This window comes from Cetorhinus maximus, chromosome 9 (genome assembly GCF_964194155.1).
Source record: "Cetorhinus maximus chromosome 9, sCetMax3.hap1.1, whole genome shotgun sequence".
In the NCBI taxonomy this organism is placed as follows: Eukaryota; Metazoa; Chordata; class Chondrichthyes; order Lamniformes; family Cetorhinidae; genus Cetorhinus; species Cetorhinus maximus.
Window position 1 is genome coordinate 21,299,897 of NC_135887.1, and position 20,613 is coordinate 21,320,509.

At 40.8% G+C, this 20,613-nt stretch overlaps 1 protein-coding gene across 1 annotated transcript in view; it reads left to right on the plus strand.

Moving 5' to 3' along the window:
• Positions 1 to 20,613, plus strand: part of brip1 (BRCA1 interacting helicase 1) — a 320,064-nt gene that overhangs the window by 262,213 nt on the left and 37,238 nt on the right. Inside the window, exons 17-19 of the mRNA XM_078548234.1 lie at positions 4,689 to 4,801; positions 8,677 to 8,759; positions 18,948 to 19,262. Coding sequence (XP_078404360.1) covers positions 4,689 to 4,801; positions 8,677 to 8,759; positions 18,948 to 19,262 — 511 coding nt within the window. The remainder of the gene's footprint in view (positions 1 to 4,688; positions 4,802 to 8,676; positions 8,760 to 18,947; positions 19,263 to 20,613) is intronic.

Genomic DNA, 20,613 nt, shown 5'->3' on the forward strand with positions numbered 1-20,613 from the left:
TTTAAAAACAGACATGAAACCTCATCCCGCCAGTGGATGAGGTTTCATGTTTTTTCAGAAGCCCGCTGGGGCTCCTGGTCTGCCCATCAGCCTTAAGGTTGGATGGGCAGGGCCTTAAATTGGCTTAATTATCCTGTCAATGGCCTCAATTGGCCATTGACAGGTTGGCGGGCGGACAGCTGATTTCGCTGTCCGCCCGCCTTCCTGAATATTTAAATGGGGCAGGCCCCGTCGTCATCCCGCGTCATTTTCGCGTTGGCAAGCAGGCCCCGCCCCCAACTCGCTGACAGAAAAATTCTGGCCATTAACTCTGTTTCTCTCTCCACAGATGGTACCAGACCTGCTGAGTATTTCCAGCATTTTCTGTTCTTATTTCAGATTTCCAGTATCTGCAGCATTTTGCTGATGAAATGGAACAGCCAGTTTATTTGTTTTGGTGGTTCTGGCTGATATGTTAGCCAGTATCCTGCTCTTCAAAAAAAAGTCACGGGATATTTTGTGTCTAGTTGGAGAAGGCATGGGTTTAATGTCTCATGTGAAAGATGGCATTTCTGACAGTGCAGCACTCACTCAGTACTTCACTGAAATGTTAGCTTAGATTATGTGTTTAAGATTTGAAGTAGGCCTTGATGCCACAACCTTGTTGCTCAGGAAAGAATGTTAGCAGTGAGCCAAGCTCAATTACCAACTTTGAAATAATTGTAGCCATGCAGCTAAATGCCAGCTAACTTGTTGACAAGAATGGGACACAGATGGGCAGTAATTTTCTTCATTACAGGAGCATTTGTTAAAAACTAAACTTAAAAAGTAATATGTGAAACATACTTGCGTGCATTGGGGGCGGTGGCAAGTGAGAATCCAGTTTACGTAACTCAGTGATGACAGCACTAGTCTCTCACTAATTGGTCATTTGAATTATATGTAGTGAGAAAATTAGATGTTATATTTAAACTAATTTTTTATAATGGAGCATTGTAACTAAGCCTTTGCAGTGTGATTTTTGAATTTTCCTTTAAGAAAAATAATTGTCAGAAATCAGTATTCAGAACTCACTTCACCCAGCTGTGCACAATCAACTCTTTTTTCTGGCAAGGCACTATTATCTGTTGGGGAGAAATCACACTTAAGCTTGGATATAGATAAAACAATTTCAGCTTTCTGGAACACTGCACCCTCTCCAGCTGTTATACTGAAAGCAACATAATGATACTCCACTGATAGAAGAACATTTGAGTTGAGTGTAACTTGCTGATTTTTGAGTAGAATAAGCATAGGTGAAAGTAGAACCACTTATTATTGCATGTGTGCATGTTCGTGTGCTTTTTCGATGTTGCAACTAAACGTGATAAATGCAGTTAATGCAAAATTGAATAGTGCATCACTCATTGATTACATCACTTTTTCAGTATATTTAAGTATGTTCTTGCCTATTTAAATACTGTGAATACATAGGAGCTTCCTTCCTCAGAGTATTCTGATGACTTATTTTAGCTCTTAAAATTGCCACATCTTTTCTCCTTGACAGAAAGTGAGTAAATTCCGTTGCCTTTCTTTAAAAACTCCTTTATAAAATTCATCCTTAATTTTCTCTTAAACAACTATCTATGACATCATATACCTGCAATTCCCATTTGTACAAAATGACAAAGCTCCGTGTGATCCACCTGAAGGAACATGAAGTAGCTTGGAAACTATCAAAGTATTTAAACACCGAGAATTGAGCAATGCAGCACAAGGTTTAGTGTCCCTTTAACCCGTTTAAGCATTGAGCTTATATATTTCATCAATCAAGTACAATATAATTACCTGCTTTGTTGAGAAATCCATAGAGGAGTCTGTACTTTTCAAGGGAGCAAAAGAAAAGTCAATATAATATTGCCTTTTATTGACTTAACATTGTAATGCAGTTTTGAAGTTAAACCAATTGCTGTGTGACTACTTTTTTGATTTTAAAAAAATGTGTTCATGGGATGTGGGCATCGCTGGCCAGGCCAACTTTTTTTCCCCATCCCTAATTGCCCAAGAGAACGTGGTAGTGATTCACCTTATTGAATCGCTGCAGCCCATCTGGTGGAGGTACACCCACAGTACTGTTAGGAAAGGAGTTCCAGGATTTTGACCCAGCAACAGTGAAAGAGCAATGATATAGTTCCAACTGGTGTGCAGCTTGGAGGGGAACTTGTGGTAGTGGTGGTGGTATTCCCATGCACCTGCTGCCCTTGTCTTTCTAGGTGCTAGAGATCACAGGTTTGGAAGGTGCTGTTGAAGAAGCCTTGGTGAGTTGCTGTTGTCAGTGTGCATCGATGGTAGAGCAGGAAGTGATTATTTGAGGAGGTTTTTGGGGTGCCAATCAAGTGGCTGCTTTGTCCTGAATTATGTCACACTTGTTGAGTGTTGTTGGACCTGCACTCATCTAGGCAAGTGGAGGGTATTCCATCAGACTCCTGTCATGTGCCTTGTAGATAGTGGACAGGCTTTTGGGAGTCAGGAGGTGAGTTACTCACTGCAGAATTCCCAGCCTCTGACCTGATCTTGTAACCACTGTATATATATATGACTGACCCAGTTCAATTTCTGTTCAATAGTAACCCCCCAGGATGTTTATAGTGGAGGGTTCAGTGATGGTAATGCCATTGACTGTCAAAGGGAGAAGGTTAGATTCGCTCATGTTGGAGATGGACATTGCCTGGCATTTGTGTGGCATGAATGTTATTTTCCATTTTATCAGCCCAAGTCTGAATGTTGTCCAGGTCTTGCATCTGGACACAGACTGCTTCAGTGTCTGAGGAGTCCTGAATGGTGCTGAACGTTGTACCGTCATCAGTGAACATCCCCACTTCTGACTTAATGATGGAGGGAAGGTCATTGATGAAGCTAGGCCTAGGACACTACCTGAGGAACTGCTGCAGCGATGTCCCGAAACTGAGATGATTGATCTCCAACGACCGCAGCCATCTTCCTTTGGGCTAGGTATGACTGCAACCAGTGGAGAGTTTTCCTTCTGATTCCCATTGATTTCTGTTTTACTAAAGCTCCTTGATGCAAATTCTGCCTTGATGTCAAGGACAGTCACTCTCCCCTCACCTCTTGATTTCAGCTCTTTTGCCCATGTTTGGACCAAGATTGGAATGAGGTCAGGAGCTGAGTGGCCATGACAGAACTGACTCAAACTGAGAGTCAGTGAGCTGGTTACTGTTGTGTATCATCTTAGACTTATTGAGAGTGGCTATAAATGAATAAATCAAGGATTTTTTTTTCTAATCAACACAGTAACAAATGTGAGTTCTGTGAATTTTTTGATTTCACTAAATTTTAAGAGTTTGTGTAATATTTAAATTATATCATCATGTTTATGTTTATTTGTTTCTGAACAGGAATTTCTATTATTTGTATTATGACATTAATAGTCAGACTATTTAAAGGAGGCCAAGAAAACATGTGTATCCTCATTTAATTATTTGGTGTACAGAATGGCACAAAAAGTCAAAGTCAAATGTTCCCTGTGCAGCTGTGAAAATAAACATTCAAATATTTTTTCATTTGTTATTGAATTTGTTATGCATTTTCTGTTTAGTAAAGTTGAATTGAATATTACATATATTGTACTATTTATTTATTGATTGATTGATCGATTATAATATAGCTGAGCATCTACAGGAGTAGCTTCTCTTCTTACTCCTACACTTTGCTTTTGGAGTTTCCCAAGGATCTATTATTATTTCTTCATCTACTGGCTAACCCATGGAGATACCATATGTGGATGTAGGGTCAACCTCCATATGTATGCTCTTGTAACCCAACTCAACCTCTCCACTGTGTCTCGTAATCTTCCACTGCTGCAGTTTTGTTAGTCTGCTTGGATGAATATTAGTTTCCTCAAGCTAAATATTATTAATACTGTAATTGTTGGCTTCTACCCTTAAATTCCATATCCTTGTCATCTATTCCATCTCTCCGTCAGAAGGCTGTCTCAGGCAGAACTAGACTATTTGCATGTTTTGTTGCCCTATTCAACCCTGAGCTGAATTTTAATCCCATACCCTCTACACCACAAAGGCTGCCTATTTCCACCTCCATAGCATCCCCTGCCTTAGCCCATCCTCTGCTAAAACTCTCTCCCATGCTTTTGTTGTCTCCAGATTCAACTATTCCAATGTTCTGGCCTCCATCCCATTCTTTCTTGATAATCTGTAGATCATCCAAGCACTCTGCCTGTATCCTATCCATACAAAGAACCCTTCACCACTATCCTTGCTAACTTGCATAAGCTCTCAGAACTTCAATGTCTAAAGCTTTTAGTCACCCCTCTGAATATTTACTACTTTGGTCCGGTGCCAAGTTTTTTTTATTTTGTACTTCTATGAAGCACCACGGGAGCTTTTTATAACGTTAGGCTCTACACAAGTGCAGGTTGTTGTTGAAATATTTGATTTGTACAAGCCTTACTGTAACCGACTTATGTAAGTTCAGAAAACAGAATACTGTAGATACTGAAAATCTGGGAGAAAAGCGAAAACCTTTGAGTCATTCAGCAGGTCAAGCAGCATCTGTCACGAGAACACAAGTCAGCTGATTGCCTGCATTGACTTTTTTTGAGTTTTGTTTTATATAAAAGTTCAGCCCTGCTGTACAAGCTTTAGCAATTTTAATGTGCAGCTATTTGATTTGTGTTTGTTGTTCTCCTCCAGGTTGAACTGAAACGGAAATATAATGATCAGCACTCAAGGACACGTGGCTTGCTTCCTGGTAGTCAGTGGTATGAAATTCAGGCATTTCGAGCACTGAATCAAGCCCTAGGCAGGTAAAAGTTCATAGGTCAAGTAGAGAAACTCCTCAATCAGCCAGAGTTTTGCGGAGGAGCTAAGAAAGTTTCGGGGGTTCTAGTCCATTAAATAGAGTCCAGTGACTGGGAGGAGAGCTATAAAAAAAAGTCCTGAGAGGGAAGCTGTAGGCCTCAATAAAATGTACTTAACAGAGCGTGATTCTAGGAGAGCAGCTTTGTAATAGGCCGTTCGATAGAGTTGTGTATGGACATAAATAATTTGCATACATATGATCCTGATATTTGGAAGGAAATCTGATCGCAGGTGCTTGTGTGGATGTAATTTGATTGATCAAGACGTTAAAGCTCAATAAATTGTGCTTAAATTTTGAGCAGAGCCCTAGCCAGCCCACATCACAAAACACAACTTAGGCATAACCTATGGCTTGCTGAAGTACCCTGATACCTATGTAGCTATAGCAATTCGTTTACAATGTGCAAGAAGTGCAGTCACTACACTGTATGACTAAATTTTCGAGGATCAAATCCTATGAAGTAAATTGTTTGCCTGACTGCCTTCTTTTTAAAACAAACTTCTTCTCAGTGAGTATAGGCAATTAGTTTCCTGTCCTCTGCCACTACTCCTCCTAAGTTTGTTATTGAGACTGCAATAGAACATTTGCCCATCAATTTTCAGCCTTATTGGGAGGGCTTCTGATCAACATCATTCCCAATCAAGCCACAGTAAATCCACATTCAAGAGGCAATGCACTATTCACGAAGCCATTCAATGGAATACTTTTAATACTGTGGGAATAAAGACCAGTTTCTCGAGTAAATCAAATGGCAAAAGTATTGCTAAATTAAGATTAAAAGAAAAATTTTAATGTATTCAAGCCAGTTGAGCCTTTGAAAATATTTTTGATGTACCATAACTTCAAAAATGTTTTAATTTTATTTGAAATAATCGTGTCAAATTTAGAAACATTTTCGATCATACTCCATCACCTGCCTTTTCCCTTTTTTCATCCCCTACATATGCCTTCTCTAGATAGGTGCCAGATCTACCTCTTATCTTAACAGGATGAGTGGTGTAACCTGCAGTATGCTTGAATTTGGATGATTGGTACACTTCTATAAGGAGGAATTTGCCTCCCTTCAGTAGAAAACTATCAGTGCTCCAAACAGCAGCCCTGCTTGAACTCATCTTTGCATTTAGATTTTTGGTGGAAAAAGAATCGGTTGATTTTTATTTGTAAATCATAAGGCAAAGCGATCTGGTAGTACAATGTATCACATGATAACCATGACATTTTTACCCACCTTCTCCCACTGGAAAGGCCCTACCAATGCAACTGTGACAAGCTGCTAGGTAAAACACTAAGGTATAATCTAGAGTATTCCTAATATAATAGCAGATGTTGTGATGAAGTAAAAAGCCGCTCTGTAGATTAACGATATATAGTTGTAGCAGAAATTTCAACATTATTTTTGATACCGCGATGTTAGATTCCGCCCTTTCTTCCCACCACTCCAACCTCCCCCCCCTCACCCCCGCAACCATCCCCCAAACAACCCTTTTACCTAAAACACACTATGGTAAGTTCACAGATCAATCAAAGTGCATTAACCAATACTACTGCACTGGCATCAACAGAATTATACTTGCCCCAGTTAGTGCCATTGCACATATATACGCATATGTCATGTGTGCAAAAAGATTTTGAGTTTTGGGGTAAACAGAAGTATTGAGGCGATGCAGATCACTTCATTTAGCCACAAACATTCAACTCTACTTGGGGTGAGTGGGGAAAGCACACCGGAGCCTCAATGTAGTTAAAGCAGTTTCATAATATGTATCATGTCATTCTGAAGCCATGATGTGCATTGGGTTCTGGCATATTACATCTTCTCTAGTTCCTTTATTCAAGACAGCAAAATGCAGCTCCACTTTATTTATGTTTGTACAGGCATTAAAGGCCATTGGGGCTATGGTTGGTTACCAATCTTTCAGATAATTCCATCCCTATATCGTCTCCCATATCACATAGCAGAAGCAAAAAAAAAAAGACCTGGAGCCAGTTCAAGAGCCCTCTATCAAAAATTCCCCCCGGATACCTGTGGTTGATCAGGTGACTCACCATTGCATTAATTGTTTTCCAGGCTGATCTGTTCTTGACTTCTTTATGATAATTCCTTTTCTAGAAGAATATCTATCACCTTGAAGGAATACAAGGAAATGGCCTGTGTTACTTCCTCTAGAACAGGCTTATCCAACCTTTTCATTTGGCAGGGGTTGCACATTTCCTATTTTTTTCTCACTCAAGGGGTCAATAAGGTCATTTCAGAAAAATAAGGTTTGGTACAACATTAAACGTGAGTTTCAAAATCAAGTTGAGGTATGAAAAAAAAGAAGCAACTTGCTGAGCAAAAAAAAAAGTCAAAGCAATAAATTGATAATTAAAAAGAGAATAATTAATAAAGATCATCTTTTAGAATGTGAGGTAAACAGAGTCTGTTTGTCTGGCTCACACCCACTCTCTTGATGCTCACTCAGTCACCCTCACCCACTGTGAGTGGTGTGATTGTGTGTTGGTGTGTGAGGTGAGGATGAGTGGGAATCCTGAGACTGCGAACGCTCACTCACTTATACTCTCTCCCTCCCACACACACACTCCCTCCCACACTCTCAAACTCTCCCTCACTCAGGCACTCACTCACGCTCTCTTCCACACTCACTCACTCTCTCCCACACCACCAGGCAGCGAGTGTCTTCACACTCATCACTCCCGCCCGCATCACCGCACCCAGCCGCCCGGCAGCCTCTTCTCTTCCACCCCACCCACATGGCCCGGCCCAGCCCAGTAGCCTCCTCCTCCCTCGCCCAGTCTGGCAACCAGCATCTTACTCCCACGCCTAGCCCAGCAGCCAGCGTCTTCCCTGCCTATCCAGGCATCCAGCCTCTTTAGCCCCCTCCCCACCCAGCCCGGCAGCGAACCTCTTCCTCCCCTGCCTGGCCAGGCAGCCAGCGTCTTCCTTCCCTGCTTGGCCCGGCAGCCAGCCTTTTTCTCCCCCACCTGGCCGCCAGCCTCTTCCTCCCCCACCCAGCCCAGCAGCTAGCCTCTCCCTCTCTCTCTCTCCTCTCCCTCTCTCTCTCTCTCTCTCTCTTTCTCCCCTCTTTCTCTCCCCTCTCTCTTTCTCTCTCCTCTCTCTTTCTCTCCCCTCTCTCTCTCTCTCTCTCCCTCCCCCTCTCTCGTTCTTTCTCTCTTTACAACTCCACCCTTCCAAACCCCAGCAATGCCTCTATTTCCAGAGCATGCTCGCTGCCGCCAGTGTTGCTGCTCCTCCAATCACAGACTGCTTCTCTCCCACATTTGCTGCTGATAATAGCAGCAAATGCAGGAGAAGAACAGCCTGTGATTGGTGGAGCAGTTTCTTTTAGAATCCTCCACTCCATTTATCGGCATTTTGAAAACTATCTCCGGGCGCCATATTGGGGGGCATCTGGCCTGTGGGCCACACCTTGGACAAGCTCCTTCCTCAGGCAATCACTATTTGGGAAAGTAAAACTTACAGCTGTCTAACTGCATTCGCAACTTTCTCAGTTTCTATGAGTGGCCATTAGTTCTACCCATCCACAGGATTTCAAACACGCTATTTATTGTCCTTACCTTTAACACTTGGATCCAATCACCTCTAAGTCTTCATCTTACAGAAGAAAGGGCATAACTTCTATTGCATACGGTGCAACTTCTCTGGAGCTCCAAGGTTGAAGTGTTCTTTATCAGACTTAGGATCAGAAATGTACAGAAAATCAGTGTCTATTTTAAAAGCTGAAAATATTATTTACTATGGAGTGGGGTATCTTTGTTGGAAAATAATAGCAGATTATAATTATATTCATTTACTTACAGGTGTATTCGACATAGGAATGACTGGGGAGCACTGATCCTGGTTGATGACAGATTTAGAAGTAATGCCAAAAAGTATATATCTGGTAAGGTACTATTGTCAGGTCCTTCTAATATTTTTGTTTTCAAACTGATTAGAATTCGTGAGCTCTGGCTTTTTTTAGGGGCCATTCAGTTAGTTGAGGAGGATGGTTATCGTTCTGTGTACCATATTATAATCAAAATGATTATTTTGATATTGTACTTCTGTGACGGGTTAAACAAAAGGCTGCTCTTTGTGAAAATGTGAAAATTATGAATAACATCTTACAGTGCCATACTCTGTTTTTTAAGTAATTTATACATTCTCTTTATGTGACATCTCTCCATATAATGTTCCATCCTTGGCTGAGGGGGCAGATGAGCACTTTGCTCCCGGGTTACTGCCAATGCCACACTGAAACAGGATAAGGTCTTGACCATTTAGGATTGAGATAAGGAAAAATTTCTTCACTCAGGAGGTTATGAATCTTTGCAATTCTCTACCTCAGAAGAGTGTAGATGCTCAGTCGTTGATTATATTCATAACTGAGATAGATTTCTGGACACTAAAAGAATCAAGGGATATAGAGAAAGGGGAGGAAAGTGGAGCTGAGTTAGAAGATCAGCCATGATCCTATTTGAATGGTGGAGCAGACTTTTATGAAACTAACAACTAGGAGGTGAATGAGTTCCCCATCAGGTCTCTAGCTCATGACTATTCCATGATAGCTGATTTGAAATAAGAAGTAGGTGATCTGAGAACCAAGTCTCAAATTTGTGTCTCACCACTCTGTGATCCAGTACATTAGAGTAATGCTCTATATCACGATACTGCTCCCACCTTATAACAAAAACAAATACAGATGGCGCAACACATTGGCACACCAATTTGCTGGTGTATGCAGTATTGGGGTTCAGGTTCAAACACAAATTTATATCTGTTAAATTTTCAGTCTCATTGTCACGATGATAAGGAGACTGCTTGGAAGGGAGTGGTTTGATCGAGTTATTCTAGCTCTTTTCAGGTTTGCTATTCTTTGCTTAGAAATATTTAGAATCATTTTTGCTGCATCGTCAGATACGTTTGCCTGAGATCAGAGATTTGTGTACATGGTTTTGGAAAGACACAAAGCTGAACCCTGTCATACTCTCATATTTGTATACTCACTCAAGTCATCAGGCCTCTGCATTTTTCTGTGAACTTAATTTAAAATGTGACTTACGTGTTATAGATACATTTCCATGCTAGCCTATTTTGGTCAACGTTGGCTATTTCTAGAAATTGAAAAATGTTCTCTCCAGTTGCCAATTTTGTATGGTTTCTCAGGGTGGAATGAAAATTGATGGCTTAATCAACTGTGTGGGTTGGTAGAATCTTAAGAAAAAAGGGAATAAAATATTTGTTTAAATTGGTAAAATAAAATGTTGTAATATTGTTCAACATTGGAATTGCTGGATCAAACTGAAAATGTGTTCTAAAGTACTGCATGAAAATTGTAGATGTCAAATTGCTGCCCTTTTGTCACTGGATGGTGCTATAACTCTGTTTTGGTGTTCAGATTTTGAAAATAATGTGAAACAGCTGCTTGAGATATGACTCGACCATAAAAATTTTATTTGCATCAGGTTCTTAAGTAATGCTGCTGTTACTTGCCAATACAGCAGAATTTAGCTGAAAACACAAAGTTATGTAACGTGTGTTGTACTGAGATTGTGCCACATTAACCTTTTTCACTGTTGAATAATGCGTTATAGTTAACAGAGCAAATGCAATGATCTAATGCTTTAAGGGTTAAGGAAAAATAGTTAGTTCCTAATGTACCCATGAGTGCCTGACTTGTAAAATTTTATAGAGCACATGAGCACCTGTAAATTTTTAGAGGGTACACTCGAGTGAAGTGTTATAACTTTTAGAACTCCATACATTTGAAGTGCGGACAATGGGAAGTCCTCCAAATGCAAACGGAGAGCTGGGAGGTTCAGCAATTTTATGAAAGGTTTCTTATTCCATCACTTTTCTTCCTGCATTTATTTTCTCACCTTTTTTACATTCCTTTGCACCATGCACATTTCCTAAGCTACTTCCAATGTGCTTCTGAGGCCTCCTACTTGCCCTCCACCCCTTCCTTGTGAGAAAATGTAAAAAAATAAACCTCTCATCATTGTTCCAACAATATATCTTGGCTTCAGCTTCAAAAGAGCACCCCATAATACACAAGCGTGTTGTTTTCATTTCCTACATTAGTGATTCTTAAGAGCTTTCTGAGTCAACCACCAATTAGTGCTGAATAATAGGCATTTTAATGTTGCGGATTCAAGCACTAAGAACTGGATCGACACTACCCTAGTTCAATTCAGTTAGAATCTTTCTAGAGAGATTTTCATCCCATTAGTAAAGCTGTATTCCCAACCTGCATTCCAAAGGTGAAAGGGCAATGTGGCAACACCTCATTGCATGATTTTAAGGGTTCCATTAGCACCCAGGATTGGGAATGGAAAAATTAGCCATTATATCTGCCCCTGATCACTATCCATCAATTCCTGGGGAACTGTGCATATGACAGAAAGTGCACATTTATCTCTGGTAAAAATGGGATGAATCGCATCTGTGACACCCAATAGATAAACAGCCTTCTATCACCCGCTCTCAAAACTCACCCCTGGATAATGACTACTTGGTAAGGAACCAGAGGGCAAAAAGTAGCTGTTGAAATGTTTACCAGTAAGCAGTCAACATTTTCAGGAAGGGAAGTAAATTGCTGAGAAATGAGTGGGGGGAATTAAATGTTCAGAAATCAGTTGATGAAGAACAAACAAGGATATGTATAGTACACTGCAAAAAACCAAACTGTTGTGGCAAACAATAGTTCTATGATTGCAAATCTGTATAAAAGAAATAATAGTGCGCACTCAGAGTTCAGCGACTGTTATGACACAGCAGTTTGTAAAGGCTGAATTGTTTAAACCCCAGAGGGAAACTTGAACAACTGTCATAACCTATATTTTGAATTCGTATGTTTGAGATGCAGCTCTGAATTCAGGAATAATACCTGTGAGCCTCAAGAGGTTTTTATATAAAACTAAATTAAACATTTATTAATTTAACAACAAACTAAATACATACACATGTCTACAAATTATTACCATAATAACTTTTAAACAAATCTCCAAATGAATCACTCCCAGGTAAATCTCCACCAAGGCAACAGGAGCCCATAGACTTTAAACAGGCAAAGCACATTTGACCTTAAGAATTCAAAATGAGGTTCCTTACAGTTTGGTTCCTTTGCAGACACAGTTGTAGGCTTACAGACTGGTTAGATCTTAAAGGCCTCTGCCTTCTACACACAAACTCCTTTCTGTTTATACCTAGCTTTTCCTTTGAATGTAAATTTTCCATTGTATCACCAGGCTTTTAATGTTACATCTCCTAACAATAATATCCTTTCATTCCACCAATTTATTAGTAAGCTGAAAAAAATAAACACATTGCTTAGCGTCTTCTAGCTAGGTGCAAGATTTTACTCCCACTCTTGAAGGCTTTATTCAACAAATACAAATTTACACTTTACCTTCTATCCTTCTTACGTTTATCTAATTAACACCTCAAAACTACTATACATCAAATCACCGAGACTAGCTGGCTTTAATCCAATTAAGACACACAGTCAGACACAGACCCCACTGCAATTCCATTTAAAAAATAATTTCCAATAACATTATAGACATTAATATCTCTTCTTGACAGTGAACAACCTGGACAGTGAATCCTCCTACTTGCAGTGACTGACCTGCTACAGTTCTTGCTGTCAGAATTGTAGTCTGGTGCATGGTACGACCTTCTTAATGGAGCAGTACAGGGCAAAGTGTCTGACTCAAGGTATCTGTTGTGGGTACCTGTGATACTAAAATAAAGGGCAGTGTAGATGTTCACTGCCTGTGCATTGCTAATAGTGAAATCGTTGTAGGTCTTTTTGTTTCAGGTGGGGTATGCCAGCCACAGCTTTGTGAAGGAGCCTGAGTCTCCTTATGCAGTGCTCCTCAATTATTTCTGTGTAGATTTACTGCCTATTGTGAGTTGTGTACTTCCTGTGTTCTGTCGTCTCAAGCTGACCACTCTTTCTCCCCTTCCTCTGTGCTCCCAGGCTAACTTGTTTTTCTCCAGCTCCACTGTGTGCTGGGCTGACCTCTTCATCCTCATCCATTGTGATATACCCATTAGTAGCTACTGCATCTATGCTGGAGGTCTAGAAATTCTTTTGTGTTCATTTCCATCACTATTGTGGCAATTTTTGAAAATTTTCATCTTTTGCCCATTTCTACTTGCGGGAACGTCCATAAAACCATAGATAGGTATGGTGCAGAAAGAGGCTATTCAGCCCCTCATGTCGGCGCTGGCCAACAAAAGGAAAAAAGAAACTAGCTACTCATTTTAATCCGACTTTCCAGCATCTGGTCCATAGCCTTGAAGGTTACGGCATTTCAGGTGCAGATCCAGGTACCTTTTAAATGAGTTGAGCCTTTTAGCCTCAACCACCAATTTAGGCAATTAGTTCTAGATGCTCACCACCCTCTTGGTGAAAAAGTTTTTCCTCTAATCCTTCTACCAATCACCTTAAATCTATGCCCCCTGGTAATTGACCCCTCAGCTACGGGAAACAAGGCTTTCCTATCTACCCTATCTAGGCCCCTCATAATTTTGTACACCTCAATTATGTCACCCCTCAGCCTCCTCTGTTCTAAGGAAAACAACCCTAGCCTATCCAAACTTTCTTCATAGCTTCAATTTTCAAGCCCAGGCAACATTCTTGTAAATCTCCTCTGCACTCTATCCAGAGCAATTATGTCCTTCCTGTAATGTGGTGACCAGAACTGTGCGCAAAATTCCACCTGGGGCCTAACCACCATTTTATATCATTCCATCATTACATCCCTGCTTTTGTATTCAATACTTCGTCCAATAAAGGAAAGCATTCCATATGCTTTCATTACCACCTTATCATCTGTCCTGCCACCTTCAGGGACCCGTGGACATGCACTCCAAAGTCTCTCACTTCCTCAGCCCCTTTCAATATCCTCCCGTGTATTGAGTATTCCCTTGCTTTGTTTGCCCTCCCCAAACGCATTACCTCACACTTTTCTGGATTGAATTCCATTTGCCACATTTCTGCCCACATAACCAAACCATTGATATCATTCTGGCGACAACAGCTATCCTCTTCACTATCAACTATACAGCCAATTTTTGAGTCATCTGCAAATTTCCCAATCATGCCTCCCACATTTTAAGTACAAAAAAAGCCATTATATATATGACAAGCAGCAAGAGCCCCAAAACTGAGCCCTGTGGAATGCCACTGGAAACCACTTTCTATTAGCAAAAACATCCATTGACCATTACCCTTTGTTTCCGGTCACTGGGCCAATTTTGGATCCAACTCGCCACCTTCCCCTGTATCCCATGGGATCTCACTTTTCTGACCAGTCTGCCATGTGGGACCTTGTCAAATGCCTTACTAAAATCCATGTGGACAACATCCACTGCACTACCCTCATTAATCCTCTCTGTTACTTCCTCAAAAAATTCTGTTAAGTTAGTAAGACATGATCTTCCCCTAATAAAACCATGCTGATGATCCCTGATTAATGCGTGACTTTCTAATTGGCAGTTTGTCCTGCCTCTCAAAATTGATTCCAATAATTTTCCCACCACCAACGTCAGACTGACTGACCTATAATTTTTTGGTCTATCCCTTGCACTCATTTTAAGTAATGGTACAATGCTTGCAGACTTCCAGTCCTCTGATACTTCACCTGTATCTAGTGAGGTATGGAAAACAATCATCAGAGCATTTGCTATTTCCTCTCTGGCATCCTTTAGCGGCCTGGGATACAATCCATCCGGCCCTGGTGATTTATCCACCCTCAAGGATGTCAGTCCCTTCAGTACTTTCTCTCTCATTATGCTTATTGTGTCTAATATTTCATATTCCTCCTCTTTAACTAGAATGTTTGCATCATCCCTCTTCTTAGTGAAGACAGAGACAAAGTATTCATTGAGAACCCTGCCCAGATCTTCAGCATCAATGCATAAGTTACCATGTACATCTCTGATAGGCTCTACCCTTTCCTTAGTTATTCTCTTGCTCTTAATGTACTGTTAAAGCCCATCTTTGGGTTTTCTTTGTTTTTACCTGCCAATATCTTTTTCGTATCCTTTTTGCTTTCCTAATTTTCTTTTTTACTTCACCCCTGTAATTTCTATCTTCCTCTAGGCTTTCTGTAGTACTAACTTTTTTGTGACTGTCATAAGCTTTCTTTTTCTGTTTTGCCTTACCCTGTGTTCCTGGATAACCAGGGGGCTCTAGATTTGGCAGTACCACCCTTTCAGTGGGGATATATCTACACTGTGCCCATAGAATCTTGCTTTTGAATGCCTCCCACTGACTTGACACTGTTTTCCCTTCTGACAGCTAGCTGTATCCAGTCCACTTATGACAGTTCACCTGTCAGCTTTCTAAAATTTGTCTTCCCCAATTTAGAACTTTTACTCCTGTTCTGCCTTTGTCCTTTTCCGTAATGATCTTAAATCTAACTCTATTATGGTCGCTATCTCCAAAATGATTCTCCATTGCTTCTTCGTCCACTTGTCCAGTTTCATTTCCTAAGACTTACACCCCCTCTTGTTGGGCTTGTTGCATGCTGGCTTAAAAATTTCTCTTGAATGCAATTCAAGAATTTTGTGCTCTCTGCGCCTTTCACACTGTTCATATCCCAATTGATATTAGGGCAATTGAAACCCCCAACTATTACTGCCCTATTGTTTTTGCATTCAAAAGAAATTTGCCTATATATTTGCTCCTCTAACTCCCTTCCACTATTTGCGGGTCTATAGTATGGTCCTAGCAGTATGGCTGCCCCTTTTTTATTTCTGAGTTCAACCCATATGGCCTCATTTGATCCTTCATTTAGGACATCATCCCTCCTTACAGCTGTAATTGATTCTTTAACCAATAATGCGACACCCCCTATCTTTTTTTATCCCTCTCTCTATCCTGCCTGAAAACTCTATATCCAGGGATGTTGAGATGCCATTTTTGAACCATCTTTGGGCCAAGTTTCTGTTATTGTGATGATATCATGCTGCCATGTGTCTTTCTGTGCCCTCAGCCCATCGGCTTTATTTGCATATATACCTTTTAACGCTGTCAAATTCCTATGCTGTATGCTTTTTAACCTGTATTGCTTCTGTCTTTCAGAGTCACTCACTAATTCTCCATCTCCCATTTCCTGCTCTGAATTTGCCTTCAGGTCCCTGTTCCCCACCAATCTAGTTTAACCCGCCCCACACCCCCTACAACAGCACTAGTTAATCTCCCTGCGAGGATATTCGCCCCAGCCCTGTTCAGGTATAGGCTGTCCTGGCTTGTATAGATCCCACCTTCACCCAGAGCCAGCCCCATTGCCTCAGAAATGTGACACCCTCCCTCCTACACAAGCTTTCCAGCTACATGTTTAATCGCTCAATTCTCCTATTTCGATACTCACTAGCATGTGGGACTGGGAGTAATCCTGAGGTTACTGCTTTAGAGATCCTGCTTTTCAATCTCTTTCCTAGCTCCCTAAAACCTGCTTTCCGAACCTCCTCCCCTTTCCTACCTAAGTCATTGGTACCAACGTGGACCACAACCTCTGGCTGATCACCCTCCTCCAGAAGAATATCCTGCAGCTGCTCCATGACATCCTTGACCCTGGCACCAGGGAGGCAGCATAGCATCCCTCCATCGCCAGACTATGCCCATGTCTCAGCTTATCTGCTGCTGAAATTCTCATTAATGCCTTTGTTACTTGTAGACTTGACCTTTCCAACACACTCCTGGCTGGTCCCCCACTGTCTATCCTTCGTAAACTTGAGGACATACAAAATTTTGCTGCCCATGTCTTAACATGCATTATCCTGTTCACCTATCACCTATTGCTTGCTGACCCGTATTGGCTCCTGGTCAACTGAAGTCTTGATTTTAAAATCCTCATCCTTGTTTTCAAATCCTTCCACTGCCTTGCCCCTCCCTACCTCTGTAATCTCCTCTAGCCTCACAACACTCTGCAATCATTATTAAGCCACCCCATCACTGGCGCTGTTATTTAGCATTTAATTTGCTGTGGAGGAAAAAATAAAATTAAAATAATTCAGACCTTGGTGGTGGAGGCAGATTCAATCAGGACTTTCAAAGGAAAAGCACCTTTAAGAGAAAAAAAAATGCAAGGCTATGGGAAAAAGGCAGGGGGGCTGGCGAAACTAGTTAAATAGCCCATGAAGTATAAAGGCACTTACTCAATGGGCCAAATGATCTCCTTCTGTGCTGTAACCATTCTATGGGCAGAATTCCCTCATCCTGCCCACAGTGAGTTTTGTGAATTGAGAATTCAGTGGGAGCCAAAAAATCGGAAACCAGATGTCGTAAAAACAGGTTGAAGTTCTCCCATGCCAACTAGTGGCATGAACGCCATTTGCATTCATTAGCATGTCATGAATGCTCATTTCAACAGCTGCTCACCAGAATCTTGCCACACTTTCCAATCTTCTGCCGTGCCAGTGGGAAATTACATTGGCGTTAAACCCGTTTGAAAAGGGGTGGCATGTACAAGTCAGACCTCAGTTTGGTGGTAACTTCAATGTGAGTGGAACATACCTGCCATAGCGCTGCGCCAATCTTGTTGCGATGAATGCCACTCTGCTGGGGCTGTACTGCTCCTTCTCTTTGCTTTCATTGCCCTGAGGAACACCACTGTGCTGTGGTACTCATGCAGGCCTCCACTTTCAGGAGGCCCCCCTGTGTTCGACATCCCCCTGACTGCACAGGAATGACGATAGACCGCAAGCACTGGTGCATCAATCAGGCTTAGAGAGCATTAAAAACACCCCCATAGGCCAATTTATGCACATATGCTAATTTGACAACCAATACTGAAACTTTATTCCACTTGGTCATTTTCACTGCTCACGTGGTTGGGAAATACATTATTGCAGCCATTCTAATAGCAGATAGCACTTCACAGAGTAGTTACAGGTATTGCGGTTTCAACTATTGAATCAGGAAGCTAATTTATATGAAAACATCCATTGGAGTAATAGTTGGTTTAAAGTACGTTATAATCTCTACTTGGAAATTAACCAAGCATGAATAGGCTGTTAAATGGAAATGTTGAGCAGGAGCATAGTGACATTACATGTGGAATTGTGACAAAACAGCACCAACTGAGAGAAAATAAAACTTGGGAAACAGAAGAAAAAAACTTTATAATTTTTTTTATTCCTTCATAGGATGTGGGTAGCGCTGGCTAGACCAGCATTTATCGCCCACCCCTAATTGCCCTTGTTCAGAGGGCATTTTTTAAGAGTCAACCACATTGCTGTAGGTCTGGATTCACATGTAGGCCAGACCAGGCAAGGATGACAGATTTCCTTCCCTAAAGAACATTAGGACATAATTGTTTTTACGACAATTGGCAATGGTTTCATGGTCACCATCAGACTTTTAATTCCAGATTTTCAATGAATTCAAATTTCACTGTCTGCCGTGGTGTGATTTGAATTCTGGACCCCAGAGCATTACCCTGGGCCTCTGGAATACTAGTCCAGTGACAATACCACTATGCCACTGCATATATTTTAACAAAATGATAAACACAATTCATTTGCATACAAATATATAAAATAATAAAGGGAGATTGCTGACTGTGCCCTGTTTCTATATGAGTAAATAGAAAGTTGTGAAGATAGAAAAGCAGGTTTTAAAATTTGGGTTTTTATGAATTGGGTTAAAATGCCCATAAGATTAGTTAAGCATTTTGGAGCTTTAGTGTTGCAGTAGTTGCAGAAGTAATGGGATTTGAAATGAAGTGGATAAAGAATAGTATTGAAATTAAATGCAATTGTTTTATTAAACCTGCCGGACATTATTTGTTGCAACTTAATATGGAGAACACTTTTTAGGATTTTGACAATAGCTTTCAGTAATATGCTAACATTGAAAGGAAAGAAAAGCCCTTGTAATAATGGGTGCATCATTTGTTTAAAATTGGATTGTTTTTCGTAAACATCTGTTGACACACAATTTTCTTGATTCACATTAAGAATGACTTCACAAAATCTATGAACCAATTTTTTAAGTGCTTTCTCCTGTTTTAGATGTTTCTTCCCATGCTTTTTCAATTTTCACTAGTTGTTACAACTTTTTGTTTAATTATAGGTCTGTCAAAGTGGATCCGTCAACAAATCCAACACCATCCGAACTTCAGCAGTGCATTAGATTCATTGTGTATGTTTTCCAGTGTTCACCAGAAGGGTGTTGATCATTTACCCAAGATTCTCAGTACAATACCTGCACACATCGAGAACAAGGGTCATCAGTCACAGATTGTCAGCACACAGGTCTTCTTGGAAAATGGTATTCGGATGTGCAACCCGCCTGATGTTATCCCAGCAAGCCAGAAGACTAATCCTAGTGCCATTCCTACATCTCCCTACTGTGATACCAGTAAAATGAGCACTACAGAAGTGCCTGGTTAGTGTTAATAAAGTGTTTTCATTTCTCTCATTACTCAACAGGTCTGGCAGCATTTGTGCAGAGAGAAACTGAGTAAATGTTTCAAGTCTGTGACCTTTCATGAGTTCTATTTTTATTTCCGATTTCCAGCATCCGCCGCATTTTGCTTCAGTAAAGATTTTTAATATTTGGGGAAGAGCATTGTATTGGATATGGACAGGTTAGGTGAATGGGCCAAAATTTGGCAGATGGAGTTTAACGTGGATAAGTGTGAGGTTATCCATTTTGGTCGGAAGAATAAAAAGGCAACTTATTATTTAAATGGAGAGAAACTTCAGAATGCTTCAGTGCAGAGGGACCTAGGTGTCCTCATGCATGAATCACTGAAAGCTAGTATACATGTACAGCAGGTGATAAGGAAGGCAAATGGAATTTTGGCATTTATTGCTAAAGGAATAGAGTATAAAAATAGGGAAGTGTTGTTGCAACTGTACAGGGCATTGGTGAGACCGCACCTGGAGTACTGTGCACAGTTTTGGTCCCCTTACTTGAGGAAGGATGTAGTTGCATTGAAGGCAGTTCAGAGGAGGTTCTCTAGATTGATTCCAGAGATGCGGGGCTTGTCTTATGAGGAGAGATTGAGCAGTTTAGAAGGATGAGAGGAGATCTAATTGAGGTATATAAGATGCTAAAGGGGATAGACAAAGTAGACATGGAGCAGATGTTTCCCCTTGTGGGGCATTCTAGAACAAGAGGCCATAGTTTTAGGCTAAGGGGTGGTAGATTTAAATTAGAGATGAGGAGGAATTACTTTTTTCAAAGGATCATGAATATGTGGAATTCACTACCTCAGAGTGCAGTGGATGCCGGGACGCTGAATCAATTTGAGGAGGAGATAGACAGATTTTTAATTAGTAACGGGTTGAAAGGTTATGGGGAGAGGGCGGTAAATTGGAGTTGAAGCCGAAATGAGATCAGCAATGATCGTATTGAATGGTGGGGCAAGCTCGAGGGGCTGAATTACCTACTCCTCCTAGTTCTTATGTTCTTATGTACCTTAGAAGAGGAATAACAGTGAAATCTTGTTTCCCTCACTTCAAACCAAATGCTGCCTACCTTTACCAATTAGGTATAACTCAGTAGAGATGAAATGTTTACCTGCTGCTGTGACAAAATGCCTCAATTCCTAACTTCAGAGTCTAGCCCCTTCACCAATCTGATATTTTCATCCCCTAACCCGCCTGAATGAAGTTGTTGATGTATTGGTAAGTGAAATTGAATTTGGGTTGATTTGAAAATAATTTCTTGTGAAACTAATTTGGTGTTGAGCAGTAGAAGACAAGACCTCTTTTTGACCCTCTTGATTCAG